The 13,796-nt window shown below is 34.1% G+C and overlaps 1 protein-coding gene across 5 annotated transcripts in view; it reads left to right on the top strand.

Annotated features, from left to right (window-relative positions):
* Nucleotides 1-13,796, top strand: part of LOC138325644 (tubulointerstitial nephritis antigen-like) — a 40,454-nt gene extending 26,658 nt beyond the window's left edge. The window contains exons 8-10 of one of the 5 annotated variants that reach the window (XM_069271443.1): nucleotides 120-243; nucleotides 1,244-1,292; nucleotides 12,579-13,796. In XM_069271443.1, coding sequence (XP_069127544.1) covers nucleotides 120-243; nucleotides 1,244-1,292; nucleotides 12,579-12,851 — 446 coding nt within the window. In that variant the 3' untranslated portion in view covers nucleotides 12,852-13,796. Of the gene's footprint in view, nucleotides 1-119; nucleotides 244-1,243; nucleotides 1,293-5,129; nucleotides 5,932-6,631; nucleotides 8,983-9,947; nucleotides 10,940-11,683; nucleotides 11,997-12,578 lie in introns of those variants that run through there. The other 4 variants (XM_069271444.1, XM_069271442.1, XM_069271445.1 and 1 more) reach the window with 4 other exon arrangements.

Below are 13,796 nucleotides of genomic sequence, written 5' to 3'. Positions count from 1 at the left end.
TAAAAGCATTGCTAAGATTAAAGAGTCACTCTCTTCATGTTTTCTTCCTTATCTATGTTTGTGTCATTGTACAATTTGTCTGTCACCTTATTAAACAAAATGTATCTTGTCTTCTCCAGCTATAATGAAAGTAAAAGAAGATTTCTTTATGTATAAATCTGGTGTATACCAATATACAAATACGACTCCGGATCTACTTCCGGACGACGACGATAAGGGTTATCACTCAGTTCGGATAATAGGGTAAGTATTCTATTTATATCCCATTCCGGATAATAGGGTAAGTATTCTGTTTATATCCCATTCCGGATAATAGAGTAAGTATTCTGTTTATATCCCATTCCGGATAATAGAGTAAGTATTCTGTTCATATCCCATTCCGGATAATAGGGTAAGTATTCTGTTTATATCCCATTCCGGATAATAGAGTAAGTATTCTGTTCATATTTCATTCCGGATAATAGGGTGAGTATTCTGCTTATTCCCTACTCTGGATAATAAGTTGAGTATTCTGCTTGTATCCCATTCCTGTTAATAGGGTGAACATTCTGCTTATACCCACTCCGGATAATGAAGTGAGATTTTGATTATACCCCGCTCCGGATAATACTATGAAGATTTTGCTTATACCCCGCTCCGGATAATAGTATAAATATTTTGATTATACCCGGATAATAGTGAATAGCCTACTCATGATAATAGAATGTGTATTCTGCTTTTATTTCAAAGATGATAATAGGATGTGTATTGTGCTTTTATCCTACTCCGGGTACTAGGGTGAATATTTTATCCCACTCTGAATAATAGGATGAAAACTATTCTGTCGATATGTCAAATCGATTCAGTGATGCTGTTCAGGGATCGGAAAATAAAAAGTCAAATTTTTAATTGTACTTAATATACAATGTATTATACACCTCATTTTAAGAATTTACGTCCTTTTTGTACTTGTCGCATCGCCCTCATTTTGACAGTTATAATAAAGTGTTAGTGGACCAATAAGTGCCATTTTTCTCGGACGGAAACAAATGCGCATTTATTTATGAAAATGTAGTGTTATAAAATTGCTGTAGCGTGTAATTTCCTGAATCTTTTAAAGTCAGTGTAAATACCTCCTATTTGACTGTATTCGAGATACCCTGAATCATATTAAGGCTAATAAGTTCGTTTATATATTAGGTATTATCGAGCCCATCCTTTGTAGTTTAAAGTGTTGATATTCTCTTCGTTCACAAACCTACAGATGGGGTGTGGAGTCGAACACTACCGATGATGTCCCCGTCAAGTATTGGGTAAGTGTTATTTCCTTTCTAAACCAACAACACATTTCTAAAAGTTATGAACATCTGTTAATGATAAGATTCGTCATTTGGATTCCAATAACATATTATTTGTGACATTTGAATGTTACTTTGACATCGGCAATTATCATTAATGAAATTCGATTGTAAAAATAATTGAGATATCAAAAACATAAACAAACAAACAAATGTATTTATGGTTATTTCATGTCATTCATCAGTTACATGATTATTAATTTTGACTAATTGATTTTTAGTTATATAATAATGTTATTATGATATCACTGATGCTTCAAGTTTTCCTTACGCAAATTATGCTTATACTGTAATTTGCATGAATGTTTAGATGTACTACAGTCGAAACTCGTTATCTCGAAATTCAACGGACCAACGAAAATAATTCGACTCATCCGGAATTCGACTCAAACGTAATGCCATTAGGTTTGGGCAGAACGTGGTTTTCAACGGTCCTTATATCTTACATGTTACGACAGTCGGGTACATGGCCTATTACCGTGTTCAGCATATTATCGTGATTTTCCAACTCATAAGGTTTGTATTAAATGTTTTTAGTTATATGTTTTCAGATGTTTTCGGATTTTTTTTAAATACATTTGTAAATAAAAAAATTGAATTACGATAATATGATCGTCACGATAATAGGCATGCACCCTGATTGCCCGGTGGTATACGTATACTGACTTCAATGGTTCATACATCAAGCATATACGGAATATAGTACCTGAACAAATAAAAAAGCATCATTCTTATTTCAGAATTTAATGGTATTTCAAAATAGTAAAATAAACAATAGTTTTCACCTACCGTGAGCAGACTACACTCTCCGTTTCTATTGGTTAATATAATTTACGGTAAATGAAACGAAAGTAGATTTCTATTTTTCCAACGAAGAAATACATTGTATGACTAAGATACTAGTACATCTGCAACGACTAGTTAAACATTTAGCATTGTGGGTTTCTTAAATTATTTTACACTATCAACATTCCATACAAATCTTAGAAAACACTTTCGTTTCTAATGATTCCTAAACAAACACGCTTCCGGTCATGATCGAGCCATGCCGAGTGTGATTTTGCAAACACGCGTGTTTATGTACAGGTAAGTCACAATTTTAAAGTGACACTAATTAGGAAGCCAGCCTTGAGAGGATTATTAAACAATTATTTATTAGCAGTCATTGTTGTAGTATGTTCCCATAGGCCTGAATCTGCATATACCGATCGCGATATGTGCATGTAAACCAATCACGTGTTACGACAAACCACAGGTGAATTTCAATTGTTTGTATCCATGTTATATTTACGTAATTGTTGGGTTTTTTTATTTAAAATTTTGACTAAAATTAAATTCGAGATAGCGACTATTTTTTTCTCTGAATATCCGTTCTAGGGACCAGGAATTGACTTTGACACAACCGGAGTTTCGAGTCATCGAAATTCGAGTCATCCGATCTTAAAATACATACACAAAGAAGGACAAAAAACGGGACTTGAAAATTAATTCGACTCAACCGGAATTTCGACTCAAGCGATTTTGAGATAACGAGTTTAGATGTACTAGTTGTATGTTATATACAGAAAGGCATAACGATCCACACAGAATGCTGAGACATTTGACAATAAACAATTCCCATGTGGTGAAAAATATCACCGCTTGGGTAAGGTGACGCTTGTTTACTGACACTCATTATTTGATATTTGAAAAGGTATTTTCCTACAAAAAAGTTTTCTATGAAGAGTATGCTTTACGAAAAAAAAGCTGTTGAACTCTTGTCGATCGTTTTGCCTTTATTATCCCGAACTATGACAGTAGTTTGCATGAATACATATAAACATTTTACTGTAAATAAAGTTTTCAACCACTGATCCCTGCATTGTGAACTTTACCCTGATCAATGCATTAGTAAATATATTTGTACTGGCTATTTAAATAATGAACGTGTATGTCAATTCTACTGGATTGTTGCCTTGCTTCGCTTTGTTCCATGCTTTGCTCCATGTTTTGCTCAATGATTCGCTAAATGCTTTGCTTAATGCTTTGTTAGATGTTTTGCTAAATACTTAGTTTTACCAGAAACATGTAGTTTTCAAAGGAAGACATGCGCAGACTTCGGTGCATTCGATAAACACTTAGTCAGTTGTGAAGCTGATGCATTGTTCTTCACAATGGTTATATACAATGGACCTTTACACAGCAAAATGCACATCAATTGCACGTACATTATTCTATTTGATCTTGAAGTATTTTTAGACACCGGTGCACGTGTTTCAATGTTTAGCTTTAGTGTGCGGTACATATAGACATACCATATGTGTTTAAATGGCTGTCTGTATAGCTCATCACGGCCTGAAAAAATCTACAAGGATTACATCCACTGCAATATAACCCAAGTGGAATGCCAGCGGTTCCTCCATATATTGTACTGTATGCCGATTCCAGTATATCGATATTTTTTACCATTCAATATACCGGTATTTTATCAATCCATGCGTACTCCTGGACGCTTGACCCGAGCTGAATGGCAAATGCGAAAGAGGGAAAAATGAAAATACTGTGTGGTATGTAAAGTCCAATTGCACTACATAATAATCTTATTGAAATTATCCGACCAAACTAAACGGCCAACTAAACTCACAAAGATAGTAAAGTCGTTGTCATAAGCTCTAATGTCAATGTCTTGTCATACTTTATTTCTTTCGGATAATGGCATGGATTTAAATTTACACAATATCACTGAAAATCCATATTATAAAAATACTTCTTAACCCACACTAAAACATATCAATAACAAATAAATAAAGCAGGATCTTGATACCATTTGACACTTCAAAATGTGACATGGATAAAATTTACATATATAAAATACGTTTTCAAAATTAATATAAATTATCAAGAGTATTTTAGATTTCTTTTAATCGTCCATTCTTTTCACATTTCATTTTCAGCTTTCGAAATGTAAAATATTTAGAAGTTTGTATTTCAATTTCATCCAAGTATTATTATATGTATTATTCGCCGTTTCACTACTGACGAATCCTTGGGGAGGAGACGATCTTGTCTGTCACTTACACGTAGGGTTACTTCCGCTAAAGTCGTTTAAGTAGGATAACCCCCGCTAAAGTCGTTAAAGTAGGCTAACTCCACTAAAATCGTTAAAGTACGATAACCCCCTCTAAAATCGTTAAAGTTGGATAACCCTTTTTTAAGTCGTTAAAGTAGGCTAACTCCACTAAAATCGTTAAAGTAGGATAACCCCCTCAAAAATCGTTAAAGTTGGATAACCCTTTCTAAAGTCGTTAAAGTAGGATAACCCCCTCTAAAATCGTTAAAGTATGCTAATTCCCGCTAAAGTCGTTATAATAGAATAGCTCCCTCTAGAATCGGTAACACTACGTCTGATGTACGAGATACTGAAGGGTTGTGATTTCAGCGTAAACTACATGTGTACGTTACAGAAACGAAGAATATTAAACTATATGTATAATATTAAAGTGATTTGAATCGCATAATAAGCTTAGTGCATAAACGTTCGTCCAATAGTAGTTCTTAAAGCAGGCTAGTTTTTGTGCTTCCTATGTCGACAAATTATTCGGAAATAACATTACAATAATTTCTACAACTACCATCACCAATATCAATGGAAGACTATATCTTAACTCGTTACGCTACGCTATTACATGCGTGTTACCATTCTTAAATGTAAATGTACTCTATATTATTCATATCAGCGTCGGTGTTGGTTCATTCACCAAATGAAATAATGCTGCCAAACTTTGAATCAAATTAGTTTACCGGCAATTTCAGCTATGTGCCAACTCGTGGGGACCTCTTTGGGGTGAAAGGGGTTATTTCCGGGTCAAGCGGGGATCCAACGAATGTGAGATAGAAGAGTTTGTTATAGGATCATGGTGGAGTAGTCCTACAGTCGTCACTCACATCATTGACTTCCGTCAAACAGCTCAGGAACCCAGTTCTTTTATACAGCGGCCGTCCACAGAAGATGACAGTAATATCCCGCTTTATATTCGAACCCTCGGACCTATCAGATGGATACGAGATAATCAGAAAAGCAAGGTGAAAAGGAAACGAATAAATTAAAGCGGTAACTAATTCAGAAGGAAAAAACGAGCAAATCTAATCGCACCGGTTGTAACTATCGTCAACTGTGTTGTCGTCTTAAAATGGCCTGAACTTGTTTATGTTTATTCCAATTACCTGCCTTAGCGACCACCTCATATAAACACCACTTGCTTGTCCCAAATGATCAACTTTAACGCAAGTTAAGCCGTGCATAAGAAACACTTCGCTATAACGACCATTTTGGACTATTAACTATGTCCCATGATCAGTCTTCACACACAGATTTGACTAACGATGAATAAGGTAATAAATATTGTAGACAAATATTGTGTCAATTGCATTTTACATTTAAAACTACATTTTGTTTTGTGTAACATGTCTATAGTGCATATGAAACTTAGTCAACTAGGATACGTGCGGTTAAATGAATCTATGAAAACTAATTTTTTTGTTATACAATGTTTGCATTGTGCGTTTTATATATACAACATGCAAATATCAAATAAACTTGTGGTTGTAGTTTTAATGACACTATTTATCATACAGAATGTATTGAAAATCACTTATATGAATCCGTGCGTTTAATGTAAGCTTTATACTATTTCTACTACATATATGTGGTTTGCCTACCGGAGACACTCTATGAAATGCTCATTTATTGTGCACAATTAGAAATGACAACAAATGTAGTATCAGTCGGTTATGCATAAATTGATTGGTTTTCCGTATTGTATGTTACTGCAAATTGGTTTACGTAGCTGCATGCCAAAAAATCCTTTGCTTATATATCTGTGTAAAGTCCTATCCGATTTACCGCGTTAGAATCCTCCGATCTGAAGTAGACATTGTATTGTAGGTTTTTCGTAGTTTTTCATTTATTTATTTTCTACATAGAATCATATACTTTAGTAAAAGAAATCAACTTTTAGTTTAGTTATATTCCCATGCCTTGTGTAGATAGTTTACCTTATTTGTAAATTCTAATAGGTTTATGTTTCGTATGTTCTATGCACGTTGCTCCACTTCCTGGTCACTTCTACGCCTGTAGAAAATCACTCAAATCCCTATTTGCTCATACCTACTATAAAACGTCTAGATCACTTTGAATGTAGATTCAACATGACCACTTTTTCAACTCTTTCTCTACTTTATTGAAACTACGCATGTGCATGATGACCCCACTACCAGTTTAACATATGAATGTGCTACTTTGACCCTAATTTCAGCTGTGTATAAACTCATGGGGGACTGAATGGGGAGAAAATGGCACGTTTCGTATTTTACGAGGAGCAAATGAGAGAAGAATTGAGACTTTCGTTCTGGCTGTTTGGGGCCGTCGAAGAGTGAATCTGGCCCCTGGGGGTTTACGTGATGATGGCCTTTACAATGTGTACACTAACTACCGAATCAAAGGTCGGCGCCCTGTAACTCAGAGACCACCGTAAAAAGTCAGCCGGTCACTTCACTTCTTCTTTCTCATCACAGTTGCAAGTTTCGTTCGGGACGAAGTGACAATTTGAATAAAATACCGGTTTCACGTCACAGCAGGGATGATTTTCCCACTCATATGATGGTCAGGGTACTTAGTTATCCAAAGTTTTAGACATGTATGTTTTTACCATTTTCGTTGTTTTAGAATTTCAGTTTTCATTATTGTGTTAAATTATTGTTTTATTCTTGTAGTGCTTTTACGAAACAGATATAGTCTTATGTTAAATTCTGCATAGTGTGTATTGATTGCTATTTATAAGTGAGTACTGCGTCTTTTTTGCAACACGATATAGTCCGATGTTTAATATTTGAATATGTACCTGGCTTTTTCTCTGATTATGATATTAACAAACTTATATATTATGTAAAACATTGACAAAATAAATTGACAATTGATTCAGCTGTTTACAATGTAAATTGTTAAGAATATAAACTGTTACCTCATATTCCGTCTTTGCTTATTTTAGAGTTATCTCCCTTGCGTGAAGGTATCGATTTGAACGCCATTATTATGTGAGCAAAACTCACGTAGTTGAAGAATATTACGTTATGCTTTCAATAGGTGACGTCGGAATCTATATTTTTACCAACAAAGACAGATAGCTCTTTAAGACGCAAAGATGAGATCAACTAGCATTTCCATTCTACTATTGCTATGTTTTCATAATGCATATTTACAACTGTATCAGGTAGTGTTTAGCTTATATGTTAACATAGGTAATGTGTTATGATGACAATAGATTAACTCTAGATTAAATCTATACTTAGATTATATACTTTTAACAATGCATTCTGTTGAATTTTGTTGTGTAAAATATAAAAGTATATATCTGCCTTCTTAGAGGTATGGAGATAAAACGTCGCCTTTCCTTAACCCCTTCATTGCACATTTTTAACTAAACGTCAAAAACCGTTACTACTGTATTTATTATTTTGTAATACATAGCAAACATCTTATTTAATATGCATGGTACAAAAACCAATACAAAAGAAACACACTATAAGGAAATTGGTCAAATCTTTATTCTGAACATTTTGGATTATAGGATTGTTCCAAATCTAGAATTGTTAGTTTCTGTCATTTTGTCAAGTTCCAGACAAAACTTACATATAGATATAAAGGTAACCAACAATATAATTAACCAAGTATTATATTCCACATCGATTCTAATTTACACTTTGCATAGTTGTTTTGTTACAACGCTGAAAAATTGGAAACTGAACTTCTAATGCTACTGATAAGAAATATATTGTACATTTTATGAAATACATAAACATATAAGTAATAAAGAAGAACGCCGTTCGCCTATATTAGCATAGGAAAGCCAGGTGCTTAATATGCTTGTTTAATAGACAATATAATGTACAGATAAAGGAAGTGATTGAGTTTAATATTTTTTAACCTTTCGACATTCCATAGCACTAGTTTGGAAACAAATATTACTCACGTAGTATAAGGTTAGCTTACAACTAGTCAAGTCATTATTTTGATATCTATCTTAAAAAAACCTACGTAAATCCAATTAAAACGAGACAATCCTCTAATTGTATCACGCCATACCATCATCACAGGGGTAATTGTAGTATTCTATAATCTGTCTGAGGAAAATAAATTGATACAGTGAAATTTTCAACATTTTTGTATAGTATCACGCACCAATAAAACATTCATGAAATATCGTATGCAATCAAATATCAGTTTATAAAAGCTCTTCAGGCAATTAGATAATAAAATTGATTAAAATACCCGAATCACATAAATATCTTTTTTTGCCACATTATAATAATGCAGTCTATACCAAATTATGTTTTTAACTTTAAATAAGAAATTATCTCTTTGCCATTCTCTGGCGAACGAAAAAATATGCTGTATCAACTTATATATCTTGACGGATTTTAAACACTATATATATATATATCTTCAATTACCACCGAGAACATTCAAGGTAAGACAACGTGTCTTTCAAAGATATGTTTCAATTTTAAACAGTCGATTCATCATTTATATAAACCACGACATTTATGTAAATTAGTGTTCAATATTCTTAACTAAGGTGCAATAAAAGTTTTTTAAACGTTTCGTTTCCACCGTGGTCCTGAGTTTTGTATACCTCTTTATTGTATCGTTGTGTCGTTACTGCATTCAATGAAGATGCAATTAACTGCAATGGTAAACATCCTAGATTGCAACTGAAGTGCAAATTGAGATTCCTGTCCATGAAATTGAAATTTCAAGTACTGAAACTAACACTTTGTACATGCACATGCAGCTGAATTGGTTTGTGAAAAGAGAGCATGTGTGATCGTAACTCTTCAGATAATTGAGAAGGTAAATCCTATGCATAAGGATGCTTTGATGGACACAAGTAAGGTAAGATTCATGAGTATATCAAGTTAACTTGTCTATAAGACGACTATGTAAACTTTTACAAAACAGCAAAGATTGGTTGTCATTATCGATTGTCATCTATACCATAACCATTTTGTAAATAATAATTTCATATCGACATCATAGTTTTTTTTTCTCTCGAGAAAATAGAAATATCACAAATAGTGTGAAAAAACCCTAAATACACCATACCAGGTTTATAAATATTGTTTTGAATTAAGTGGTCACTGCTATTTACTAACAGCATTTAACAGATGAACTCATTTAGTTAAGAAAAGTTTGCGTGCAATATGACAGCTTTATATGCGCCTCAATATCTAACCGCAAACGCCTTTATAATAACAAATAACACGTAGTACAGTAGATGTGCTAAGAGCTAAATAATTAACAAAATATAATTGCATTGATGGTTATAATACACGACAGACATTGATTGTACTTATTTCTGTCTACTAGTAATGATATCAGGTTCAGCATGCGTCGAGCTCAACGGTGTAACAACGGATGAATGATCGGTGAAATATTTATATAAGAAACCCATATATCAATTTCGTGGATGGTTTTGTCTGCAAAAATATATGCATTTAGCATATCCCTAACACAATGTCGACAAATTAACATTAAGATGTGTCAAGAAGTGAATTGTATATATGGCTTTTCAGAAGTGCGCCAATTCATGGGGAGACAACTGGGGTGAAAATGGTTTCTTTAATATCCTGCGCGGAGAGAACGAGTGCAGTATAGAGGATTTCGTGGTAGCTAGCCACGTGCAGTTGCTGTGGTATGATGACGTGGTATTAGAGGACTTACCTTACCCTAATCTACCACCATCTCGGTCCAGGAACGCTACGGATGTAATCTATGACCCAGGATCGTTTGGGTACGGCGGCAGCAGAAGTCTGATATACAATGTATACAAACAAAGGCGGAAAAAGAAAGTTAGACAATAGTCTGATTATATCGAACTATTATAGTATCCTAACATTGACAATCGAATCAAATTCGTCACATATAATTCTAGGGTATACTAAAGAACCACGGTGGTTGAATTATCGTGTCTATTTTTGGCATCAGATATGCTGGAAACATTAGATTGGATTTCTTTTTCCCATTGTTAGAATCGAATTAAATCGAAGCAGAACTGATATTTTTGAAGTTATTAAACACGACTGTAATGCTAATTTTGACGAAGAGTGCTTAATTGTACCGATGATAAAATACCGATTCACTTGATGTCATCATTTCGATAATCGCTTCTTTGTGGCTGCTAAAGCAGCGTACGAATTTCGAGATAAAATGATGACTTGATAAAAATGAATTTCAAAAGAATGCCAATAAAATGTAGGTCAAAAGAACTGAAATAGATAAATGATACGTGCTCTGGAGTTATGACACAACGTAAGAGTTCATTCTCGTCGCAATCTGAGTTATTTTTAATCCAAATTTTGTTATCTTTCTATAGAAACAATACATTGACCTCTATCCTAATTTAGCATCAGTTAAACAGGTGACATTGAGGTTACAGTATCATTATCATATGGTACTAACCTCAACCATTGTTTCTATACTTGGGTATCCAAATACTTGCAAGGTCAACATATGAAATAATAATCTTGTAAATTCTAAAACCATAAAGTAATTAATAACCTCGAAATGATGTTTTGTGTTATTTGTATACGATGTGATATATCTTTCATGGTGAAGAATTACGTTTAATTTTAAAAGTGTCTCCGAACAATTAAACTGGATGAAATAAATATGAACACTCTACTCTATGACATACCTGGTTCGTGCAGTCCTCTACAAAAAATATGATGTCACCTACTTTCTTCAATATATATGGAAGGTAAAATAATCCTATGATTAATTCTTTACTTTGTTTCTTTCTTGGTGTTTCGTGGCGTCCAAATGACCGATGAAACAATTAACATTTAATAATAAAACATGTGCTACTTGTTAAACAAGTCGTAAGGGATACAATTATGTTGCATCTTTGTATAATAAAATCATTATATAGAAAAGATAGAGGCTATTTTTTAAAGATACTAATATAACGAATAAGATGAAAGTAAAACCATAACTGTATACCGATACGAAGCAAAGCAAGGCAACAGTTCTAAGTATTGTATGGGATTTGTCAGTTTGACATTTCTTCGAGGATTCAGTCGAATACATTCTTATTTATCAGTGTTTCTTTTCGTCGTTCGCTCCGTCATTACTGACGGACCGAAACGAGGGGAAGTAACTCTGGTAGATCAGAGTGTCCCTCCTTTGATATGTTACGATGGCCATATGTTTTATTCCATAAGATCAAGAATGTGAACCATAAGTGTGGTGAGACCTCAATACAGAGAACGATTGAGGAAACTTTGACCGATGGCGACTTTTGAAATTTCAGCTGTGTGCTAACTCGTGGGGAGACGAGTGGGGCGAGTCCGGATATTTCCGGATCAGCAGAGGAACGGACCATTGTTCCATTGAATCATTTGTGGTGTCGGTCTGGAGAAATGTCCGAGAAAAGAACAAGAAAACCATCAGGGACAGACTACGGTTACAACGCCTGCGCAAACTTGCCCGGAAACATAAGAATAAAGGCCGTAAAATCCGGCATATTGAAACCAAGCTGAATACTATAGCTAAGAAAATAGGAAACACATGATTGTGTGTTACTTGAATATATCTGAGAAAATAAATAAAATGAACGTACTTAGTTTTCTTCTGGTGTCATTGTGGCGATTAGGTATACTAAAAAAACATAGGCAAACAATGATTATCATTAAACACGGCAGTCTCCTTTCAAGGTTAAAGGAGCATTCTTCAAAATAAAGTACCATGGAGCACAAACACCCTGTAAACACACTGTCCATAGGTGGTGTATGTTGCTTTTTTCTAACAGCATATTATAAACCAACTGATTAAGTTAAAACAATGCCTGCGACTTATCAACTATATGTTCACAGCTTATGCTCCAAGATATGTTAGTGCAACATTATTTGTATAACTGGGTAATATGTAATAAAATATTTGTGTTATACTAAGAATAAAAAGCCATTGCTTCTTGTTTCATGACTTCACGCTATAAATGCATAAAAATATTCCGAAAACACTTTCTCATCGTCTACTAATATCAAACATAGCTTCAATCTCATTATTTCACATGAAAGAATTGCTTTGTATATGTATTTATAATAAGTGTCAATACATGTATCCCCAAAGACATTGGCACTTTAAAACATTACTTACACTAATTGTCGACAATAACACGTATTTCGAAAAATTTTATGGCTTTTCAGAGATGTGCCAATTCATGGGGAGACAACTGGGGTGAAAACGGTTTCTTTAAAATCCTGCGCGGAGAGAACGAGTGCAGTATAGAGGATTTCGTGGTAGCCAGTCACGTGCAGTTGTTGTGGTACGATGACGTGGTAATAGATGACTTATCTGAACCAATGCCACCGCCAGTCGGTTCCGGGTCGGACCCACCAAGAGGTTCGTTCGGGTACGGAGGCAGCCGAAGTCTCATATACAATGTATACAGACAAAGGCGGAAAAAGAAAAACCAATAAATAACATTATCGGACTATAAAGGCATAACTACCATGACAATCGAATTAAATTCGTCTATGTTCCAGGATATCAGTTCCAACTTCGATGTTTATTTTTACATATAAAGATGTTCAAGTAACTCATTGGATTTCCTGTTCCGATTATTGTTATCAATATAGACCTACATCCAAAGGATAATGATTAGTTATTGATTATTATACATAAGTATCAACTCGCAGTTAATTAAAGTAATCCACATCGATGAGATCATACAAAAAGATTTTCACTGACAGTATTCGTCGAAAATACGTTGTGTTTGTCACAACTTCTTGACAGTTGACGATGAGTCCTAATGCGGTGTCAAATGCTGATATACCTTGACATTTTGATCTAGCTTATAGAGATGTTTTCGTTGATTAGAAAACATAGAAAACCAATCATATTGATACCGTTTGAATTTTTAGATTTTACGTCCTATGAACAGCCAGGTTCCTACCGTTTGAACCATCACTTCTAATTTTCTTAATGTTTAATTTAAGAGCAATTTTTCAATACTCCAGTGCATGGTTACTCTCACTATCGTTATAGCTGGGCTATATCATAGCAAAACTGAAAGGTCTGTACCCAAACATTGGTGTATCTAATGAACTTTGTTGATCGAATAACAGTAGTGCATTGACTTTGAAGTTGGGCTTCACTCATCTGTAATCTTCAAAAATGCCCCTGTAAGCCTTGGTCAGGGTTTTTTTCTCATTTTACTGTCACAAAGAGATGTTGATATAACGACAGCGATATTACAATCCCTGAAGTATATCGATAATGGAATAGCGAAGTACAGAGTAGGAACAACATAAAATTTAGACAGGTAATGTTGACATTATTCGAATAATTCATACACAAGATTGTTTATTTCCTTATCGCAGATATTTCCATAATATGTATTATACCTACTAATTATGAGACCT

Source organism: Argopecten irradians, chromosome 6 (assembly GCF_041381155.1).
Source record: "Argopecten irradians isolate NY chromosome 6, Ai_NY, whole genome shotgun sequence".
In the NCBI taxonomy this organism is placed as follows: Eukaryota; Metazoa; Mollusca; class Bivalvia; order Pectinida; family Pectinidae; genus Argopecten; species Argopecten irradians.
Note: the sequence above shows the minus strand (reverse complement) of the source record. Positions and strands in the feature narration are given on the sequence as shown.